The sequence below is a fragment of the Callionymus lyra genome, chromosome 11 (assembly GCF_982586985.1).
Source record: "Callionymus lyra chromosome 11, fCalLyr1.hap1.1, whole genome shotgun sequence".
Classification (NCBI taxonomy): domain Eukaryota; kingdom Metazoa; phylum Chordata; class Actinopteri; order Syngnathiformes; family Callionymidae; genus Callionymus; species Callionymus lyra.
In genome coordinates, this window is record NC_141828.1 from 12,582,583 (window position 1) to 12,591,862 (window position 9,280).

The 9,280-nt window shown below is 41.9% G+C and overlaps 1 protein-coding gene across 1 annotated transcript in view; it reads right to left on the minus strand.

Moving 5' to 3' along the window:
- ptk7b (protein tyrosine kinase 7b) overlaps window positions 1-9,264 on the minus strand; it is a 75,788-nt gene extending 66,524 nt beyond the window's left edge. Inside the window, exon 1 of the mRNA XM_087803315.1 lies at window positions 8,819-9,264. Within this exon, the coding sequence (XP_087659441.1) occupies window positions 8,819-8,906 (88 nt within the window). The 5' untranslated portion in view covers window positions 8,907-9,264. The remainder of the gene's footprint in view (window positions 1-8,818) is intronic.
- Window positions 9,265-9,280: the final 16 nt, after the last annotated feature.

The window sequence follows — 9,280 nt, forward strand, 5'->3', positions numbered from 1 at the left end:
CTCAGATGGCACAGTTTGTGAAGCTGCAGTGATCGAGCTAAAGGGAGCAGACGGAGGTGAAATTAAGTGCAAATAGAGCCGCTTGAAAAAAAAAAAAAACTGTATTGGAAACACAGCGATTCCCCTGCTGCTGTAACTACCGTCAGGTAATTACTGTCGACTAATGTAGAACGACGACGATGACCACAGTCGACAAGACACGCGTGCGAGTAAACAAGCTCCAGGGACGGCGTAGTCAGTGAATCATTAACGGCCTCTAAAAAAAACAAACCATCCGATGAAATTCAATCGTCTCAAATCATTAAAAAAAAAAAAATCCATATCCCAAAGGTGTCGGCTTCCATATCCAGAGATTATGGGCTTCAATCATCGCCTCGTTTGTGCAGATAGAGATATCAGATTTTACAGACGACAGCTGCGGCGTAGCGGAACAAACATGACACATGTGGCCGTTCTGACTGCAGCTGTGATTGTCATCGACACCGACCAGGCATCCCAGAAAAAAAAATTGAAATTGAACTGTGCTCGGACCAGGAGATCGCCCGCAAAAAATACCTAGTCAGGATTTTTTTATAATCCTATAACACTATGAAGGGACTTTGTTTTTAACCTGGTGATTTATTTTATGAGGAATTTAGTGGACCTTTCCAGTGACTACTTTTTGTTTGGGGTTGAACGATGATTTACATGTTCAGACTCAAAAGAAAAACTTTAAAGCCGCTATTCTCGAGACTTAATTGATGATCTTGTCAGCGCCTAACAGTTGTGATGCTCATTTGAAAAGGCTTAGAAGTTTATTTTCTCTAGGAAACGCCATCAGATAAACAGCTCATTACGGTTCCCCCCCCGAGCACTCCTGTAATTGGAAAACACAAACCAAGGAACAAAAACAATCATCAAATGTGTAGAAGTTCATGCTGTCTTATGAGTACGAAAGGTTCTGAACTTTCAAAGCCATTAAACAAGAAGAAAAGATTTCCAACGATGGCTTGTTGCAGAGATTTGTTCATTATGAAACAAAGCGGGACGTTGAAGTCCAGATAAAAGGTTGTTTCCACATTGTTGTTGTAAGGGATGTAGAGTTCATCGGCCAGATAACCATCTGAGAAATGATCACGATATTCCTACCAGGCTATCTTCAAGGTCCATCTCTGGGGGGGACTATAGAAAAGTTACGACTATTGCGTAACTTTGTTAATGTTCTTTTTTTAAATGCTCTTCGCAATATTCTTCCGCTGGCCTACTATTTTTAATGTTAACCTTATTCAGGAAACATTCCATAGACATTCAAAAGTACCACTTGTCGTCACAAAAGGTTGTGATATTGGGTTGTTGATCATTTATAGACACAAATATTTCCAGAAAAACATGCACATTAGTTAAAAAAACAACAACTGGACATTCCACTCATCAACTCACAAATGAAAGTACGATTTTTATTGAAAATAAAACAATGATTTGGAATATAAAATCGTCATCTTAGTTTACTTATTCATTTCTTTATGAGAGTTCTTGTTTAAGTTTAAAAACTGATAGTTTTCTGTTAATTAAAATCCCAGAAAAGGGTTACGATAATGTTGAATAACAGCAGATTTCAAAGTTGTGATCAACACATTTCATCTGTATATACAATTATATGAGTAAAGCAGTCGTAATATACAGGCCCACACAAGACCAGAACCAGGAGTAAAACGCTGCAGAGACACGACTTTAAAACACAGGGAACATCAAGCCAAACAAACTCCTCAATCAACAACCGGGTCAACAAAGGTCAGTCGTGGGCTGCTGACCCCCCCCCCGTTTTTATCCGGAGACGCAAGTCGAGTCCAAGACCGGGTTCTGGTTTTTAACTCATTCAGCCTGTTTAAAATCCTGCAGGGTGGCGGGTCGGAGGGTCTGATTGAGAGCTGCCGAGTGTCACGATGCCTGTGGCCCCGTTGCTATGATGAGTTCATTCAGCCTCGGGGCACAAAGAGTTAATGGCGGCTCGGATTATGCAACGGCATGCCAGACGGCTTTCTCTTCTTCTGCTGCTGCTGCCGTCCTTTTCTTTCCCTCCGCCTCCTTCCCCGAGCGGGCCGACGCTAAATTAGGCATTCCTGCACGTTTTAGATCAGATGCTTCTGAACAGAGCGGCGAAGCTTGGCTGGCTGTGGCGTCGTCGCGGGGGAACAAAAACAGGCTTTTCTTGTGTCCCTGAGAAAAAAGGGCCTCACACCTGCCCTGCAGGGAACAGCAGTCGCTTCGGATTCAATGGAGGCGAAGATATCTTTATCGAGCATGTATAAATACTGTTAAATTATAAATCACAGCTGGGCTTTTTGAGAAGTCTTCGTACAGTAGGTCGCCAAACCTTTCTCTGAAATGGATTGTTTTTTTTTTAAAGAGGCCATTGTTTAACTGTTGAGCCGAAATTCAAACAGGACAGACAAGAAAACAAATGTCAAGTACATCATAAAACACATCACGATAACAATCACGCCTGATAAGTTTATTTCAAATCAATTTTTCAACAGTTTGTAGGCCATTTTTTACTATCAACACATCATGACCTGCGTCGAGACCATCAATACAACATAGACGTGTGTCAATATATGTTGAAGATATTTGTATAAGATATATTCATATTACGGAGTAATAGAAGTAGAAAATCAAACATGTATAAATGGACAAGAACCAGTATGTAAGTAAGTAAGTCAATTATATTTGTAGAGCGCTTTTCCAAACCAGGGTCAACAAAGCGATTTAACAATCAAAACTTAATAAAATATATACTTAAAAGATCAAGATAACACAGAGAACAACACAGTACGATTCCAATCGGGGAAGTCCAACCACCAGTTTATTTAACGTTTTTTAAAGTTTAAGTAGAAGAACCTCCTTATTCTTTAGGAAAAATGGATTGTTTGAGACAGTATCACCATTTTATATTCAACCATCAAGTCCATACTGTATATTCTATCGACAGTTTATCAGATTTAAAATAAAAGCACCTAAAAGAAACATTTTTTTGGTACAAAAGAAGAATTTTCTTCAAGTAAAACCAACATGTCGTCAGCATACAAGTACATAAAGTCATGTTTCTAGAAAAAGACTTTCATTTTATCATGTATTTTTATTATTCATATGCCACCCAGTCACAAAACTAGAAAGACCGGTTCTGGTCCATTGCCCTGTGGTCGGGGTCCACTGATTTGTAGAATGTAAAGCGGCATAATTTCACTTTGGCAATACCGAGCGTTGGTCTTTTTTGATGACTGGAGCATAACCAGGGGTAATTGAAAACATGGTGGGAAGACAGAAAATGCACTCAAGAGTTGAGTGAAAAACAAAAAGTCAAAGAGGCTGTTGTGGGTTTCGGGGTCTCACGCTGGCTCCCTTTTCATCCTCCGAAAAACCAGAAGGGGAGACGAGAGTCGTGCATGCGAGTCGGTAAACAACACAGATCCTTCCAGACGAGACCGGCGGCCGCACGAGCTCGAGAAGGGAAACCGGTTGGAATAGTGAGGATCTCTACAAAAGGATCCCAATCACGACCACAAGAGTACCGGAGCCAGCGTGGAACCGCACAACAACACCGGAGCCAAGGAGACATGCACACCCTCGCACCGGGGTCATTAGACGCCGTAATCATGGTTCAGAGCGAGGGGCTCGGTTTTCAAACCTTATTTATGTGGCTTTATTGATCCGGACCAGTCGAGGGGAAAGGAAGAGACGCGAGGTGGGCTTGTTGTCTCGGAACGGAAAACAGGTTTTGATAGAATTCTAAATATTGCCACGATCAATAAGGCTTAGCTGACAATGATTGCAGGAAAATGAAGAAAACATTTGTGATTATTTGTTCAGAACATTCAATCATTCATTCATTTTCTGCCGCTTTATCCCTTATGGGGGTGACGGGGGGAGACTGGAGCCTATCCCAGTTTCATTAGGCGAAAAGAACTTTATCTCAATCACACAAGGGCCAAACAGCAATCAGAGCCTAAGTGTGTCAACTGTTGTAGTGCATTTTGGGACAATTTTATGAAAAATGAAATTACGTTGATAGAATTCTAAATAGTACCGCAACAAATAAGGCTTTAGCTGACAATGACTGCAGGAAAACATTTGTGATTATTGGTTCAGAACATTTATTCATTCATTCATTTTCTACCGCTTTATCCCTTATGGGGGTCACAAGGGGGAGACTGGAGCCTATCCCAGTTTCATAGGGCGAAAGGCAGGGGATACACTGGACAGGACGCCAGTCTGGCACAAAGCTGTTCACAACATGTTTTTCTAATAAAATCCAAAAGTGAACGAGGATTCCACAGACAGTACCGTGCGTTTTTTTCCCCAATTTGGAGAACTGGCCCCCGAAAACCACTTAAATCAACCCAAACCACTTAAACCAAGTTCATTCTCAAAGATAGCGGACCTGGATGGATTTCGGGGTCATGGCCTGGAGGACGTGGCTGCCAAGAAGAAAAAAAAGGGGGGAAGACAAGAGGGCGCATCCATTTCCAAATGACAAGAAACCTAAATCTGCCAGAGCGGGGGCAGCCATGATTGCACCGACCGAGCCGGTTGCAAGAAGATCCTCCTCGGGGAGGGGAGAACGCCGCATACCAGCCCGTGTGAAAAAACTGGACCCTCAAGTTCAAAAGGTTTCGCCCAATCCTGAATAAACAAAGTCTGATAAATGAGCAGAAAGAAGAGCCGGAGAAAAGGGAGAAAGAGAGAGAGAGAGAGAGAGAGAACTCCTTACCCGTCTCTTCACTTCCACTGGAAGTTTGGGAAGCGCACATGAGAACCACTTTGGATTATTCGGGGTCTATTCAGGAGGGTTTTCGCTGCCCCGGGCTTTGTTTTGTTGTCACGCTCGCGCTCTTCAAGTGCAGCAGCCTCGGCGGCCGAGCTCGGGCCGGTCATTATAGTGACCGCCTTCCCCGCGAGATGCACTCTGACGCAACCACTTACATCATCTCTGAAAAGAACTTTATCTCAATCACACAAGGGCCAAAATAGAAATCAGAGCCTAAATGTGTCGACTGTTGTAGTGCAATTTGGGACTTGACACCATTATTCAAAAAATGAAATTACGTTTAAGACTGGGTGAGACTGTGTTAAGCAATGCAAATCCCTTAAAACTATACAAGTATCTATCAGTACCAAGTACAGTATATTCTAGAAACCAATAGTACATTCTTGATTTCTTGAAAGATATTGCAAAGATGATGCTACAGGGATCATTTAAACTTTGAAAAGAAAAACACTAGACCACAGGGTTAAGTTTTAAAAGTAAGTTTTTGAGATGTTATGAACATTAAATCCATGCAAAGAAAAAAAAGGGGCTTTTATGAAGAACAAAATACTTTTCTGGGCATCATTCTTGAGAAAAATACTACTGCCATTTTAGCCATGTTTTGTACGTCCATCTTGAGGAGGAATACAAGGAGAGGAAAATATCTGAATTATGCGGTTTTGTGTGAACAATGTAAACATTTAAATCATCCAAAAATCCACTTCCGTTTCTTGGAGTTGGTTCAACGGGACGGCTCAATGTAAACCTCCTGCATTTAGCTACAAACTCGGGGTATCAGAAGAGGATCAGAGGCAGGACGAAGGCAGAAAATTCAATTTTAGCGTGATTCAAGAATTGAAGGAGCAAGGAAAAAAAATGGGGGAATATCATCATTTGAATACAAAACTACATTCCATTTTAAGAAAGGATGTGTGTCTGCATTGTATATATTAACATGTTGAACATTCATGTTTTGTACCTGCAGAAAATTACTTAAAGTGCAAAAGCAATTCTGTCTCTACAGTCTTCACACAAGATTCATAAGTCTCTGGAATTGCAATTTTAGTGAAATATGTGCGAGAAGGCATTTGATATATTTGGTCGAACTCCTTTAAAAGTTTCAAAAAGCCATCATTTCATTCTGAATTGAATAAAAGAGTGCATTTTTTCAATATAATGCGTAGCAGCGGTTAGCACTTTGAATTTTTTTTTTTTATATACAGAGCGACAGAAGCAACTGATTCATTCATAGTAGTTTGTGAGGTTGTCTTTCACTTTCCCATCTTTACCAGAATCTCCTGTGCAGTTGTCGACTGATATATGATGCATAAAGGTCCTGTGGTGGTTCTTAAGGTTTCTGTGTAGATTCGCAGCGTTGCCCCCCCGACAGAGAACATGTGTTTGGGGGATTCGTCGTCTCTATTGAAACAGAAATAATTCCAACTCCCTGAGGTACCTTGTCTTCTTGGTACAAGTTTCTGTCTTCAGCCATGTTTGTTTACTACACACGCCCTCCGAGTGTGTGCTGGTTCTGGCCAATGGCGAAGCTGCATCTAGGGACCACGTGCACTTAAGGTCGCGCCTGATTGGTCGAAGTGCGCATCTTAGAAATGCTTGATTTATACAATAAATAAATCGTACATGTTTCCGATATGCATATCGCACGTGCCAACGTCACGATATCGATATATTGCTCAGCCTTAATTTATTTAAATCTTAAATAAAGACTTTCCAACGCAAGAAAAATGGCCTCCATTCAGTGAACCAGAACAAGCTTAGACCGAGGCTACGATGCATCCAACAAAAGCAAAAACAATGAGATCATGATGAAGCATATTTAAAAAAAAACAATACAGCCAAAAGTTTGTATACTTGGAATACCATAGTAAGGTACTGTGTACCACAAGATTGAATTTTTGTGTGTTCAAGCTTTCGTCTCCCATCACAGCTGGAACTACTCACTCATGTTTCAGTCAATATTTCACATTCTTTGTTCCCTTTGTTATTCTGTGTTCGCACCATTTAAAAAGCTATTTGCAAAAGAGACGGGGGGACACGGGGGGGTCGGATCGGCCAATCAGAAGTATGCGTCTGAGCAGGTTGATGGATGGTGGCCTCGATGGTCAAACATGGCAACGATAGACGCGAGACTCGAGGCAGAAAAAGAGATTTAAAACAATAATATTCAGATGATCCAGCTTGAAGATAAAGTTTAACACGAGCCACATTGTGAGATTTCCTGCCTGGACGTCAGCTCCGGTGAATTATGGACGTGCGAGAGAGAAGCCGATGTGTTGACGGACCGTGAAGAAAAAAAAAGAACTTCAAAGATGAAGGTTTTGCAAGGACATGAGTGAGCGAGGGATGTTACATAAACATCTCAAACGCATCTCCTCGATAACCAAAGTTTCTTTCACGAGACGTCAGCGCCTGAAGGTGAAGGAGACGAGATGGAGAGAGTGAGTGAACGACGACTAAAAAAAAAAAAAAAGAAAATCTAACAGAGTCTCATCCACGAGCTGCTTTAAACAGTCGACGTTTTCAGAAAAATAAAAAAGATCCCGGTCAATATTTATCCGGCAGATTTCGCGGCCGCTTCGACAAACACGGCATGTTTGGTGTGGAAAATGAAAACCTCCTTTATTTAAAACCGTCTTTTTCCCCCCAAATACGACCCGTGAAGGAAGAAAGGCCCGGCTGTAGCGACACTACCTGCATCTCATAAACACAAAACCCACAAACCCGCCCGGCGTCTCTCGCACAGAGGAAAGCATTCATACGAAAAAGTGGGCACCGTGGTGAGGAGACAGAAAAAGGGGGTTGCCAGACACACTTCGGCCATTTCCCCCCCAAAGGTGCGAGAGAAATCGTAGAGATTTTTTTTAAAAAATGGACTCGGTTACAGCTCCGGAAGGTCAATGATGCTGATCTGTTGCGGGATAAGAACCCATTCCTCAAACACCCCCAAAAGAGGACGTTCGAACGGATTTTACACCCGGATCTCCCCTGCCAAGGCGGGGGGTCGTGAACTTTGTGCAAGAGAGGAGGGGGGGCGAGAGCATGTTTCAGTCAAAACAGAACGACTGCATGTATAGAAACATTCATAGATGGCGTCTGGAGAAAAAAGAATTTAAGGCAGGATGAGATTCAACTGTTCAAAATAAAAATGGCGGACGATGCACGAGGATCGGGAAGTGTAGTATCGGTGACGCGTGATGGCGTGGAAACTCTTTTGTTCGCCATCGTGTCTGGCAACGCGTTTTTTTAACGTTAACACGAGCAAAACTGATACTTTATATATACTATACTGAATATACTAGTTTCACTGTGATACTGTGTGAAAAGTATGAAGTATTTGGTTGAACACGTATCGTGTGACGACCTGGTTTTGACCCGAATTGTATCGACTTTTTTTGACACATAAATGTGCTTTTTATGTTTAATTATTGTCCTCGGGAGACACGTACATTCTAAGATAAGATATTCCTTTATAATTCACACATTGGACATTAAGAAACACTTAAAGATGAGGAATTAAAATGTTTAAATGAAACATTAGTTTGTAAAAATGTATACAGTACATGTGTGTAAAGGCAAATACTCATTTTTTTATCCTTTTATTTTCAAATAATATACTCATAATTAATATATACATCTAAAATCGTAAATAAAAATGGATTCATCAGGAATAAGCACTGAATTCACCTCAATATTTTCAAAATATTATAATTTATGAATGAAAACTGGACGTAACGAAGTATATATAATAGTTTTGAATAAGAACTGATGTTCCCAGTCAAAGTGGGGGTCTACAGGGGGGAAGGGGGGACACCCACCCACCCATCCCCCTGCCATTAAAACCCAAAACAAAAATCACACTTAACTCATAAAACTACTTCTATGATGTTAGATTTATTTATTTTTGTTTGCGCTTTTCACTCATATTTACGGTCACGCACTGATGCTGCAAAAGTGTCCTGGAGCGTCTACTAGAGAAGTTACAGTAATGGAAGACATGTGTAAAAGTGAACCGACCTTGGATCAGGAGCAAACAGGCGATGAGTGGAGCTGGTTGTTGGTTCGAAACCCCGCGGTTCCTCCACCGTGTCTCCGGTAGATCCATGACGGCTCCTCGGTGCTCGTGTCCCGGGTCCAAAAAAAAAACAACACCCGGGTGCCTCGTGCGAGCGGTACAGGTAAGAAAAAAAGTCGTCACCTGTTTGGACCTTCGGAACCCGCGGGTTCGGGTGTGTTTATAGTTCTCGGGCCGGGGCGGAACAAATGTGCTCGGCTGGAGTTTGACGGATAAAACCCGCCGAAAGTTTCTTTTTTTTTGTAGTTTTTTGTAGCTTCCTGTTTGAGTTGTTCTAGTGGCGCGAGAGGAGGCGCAGAGAGGTTCGGTTCATGGCAGCCCCTCGGGATGTGAACCTGGTCCGGAACCACCGCGGCACCGGTTCTTCTCTCCAGACTGACTGACGAGAGAGTTGAGGCTCGTGC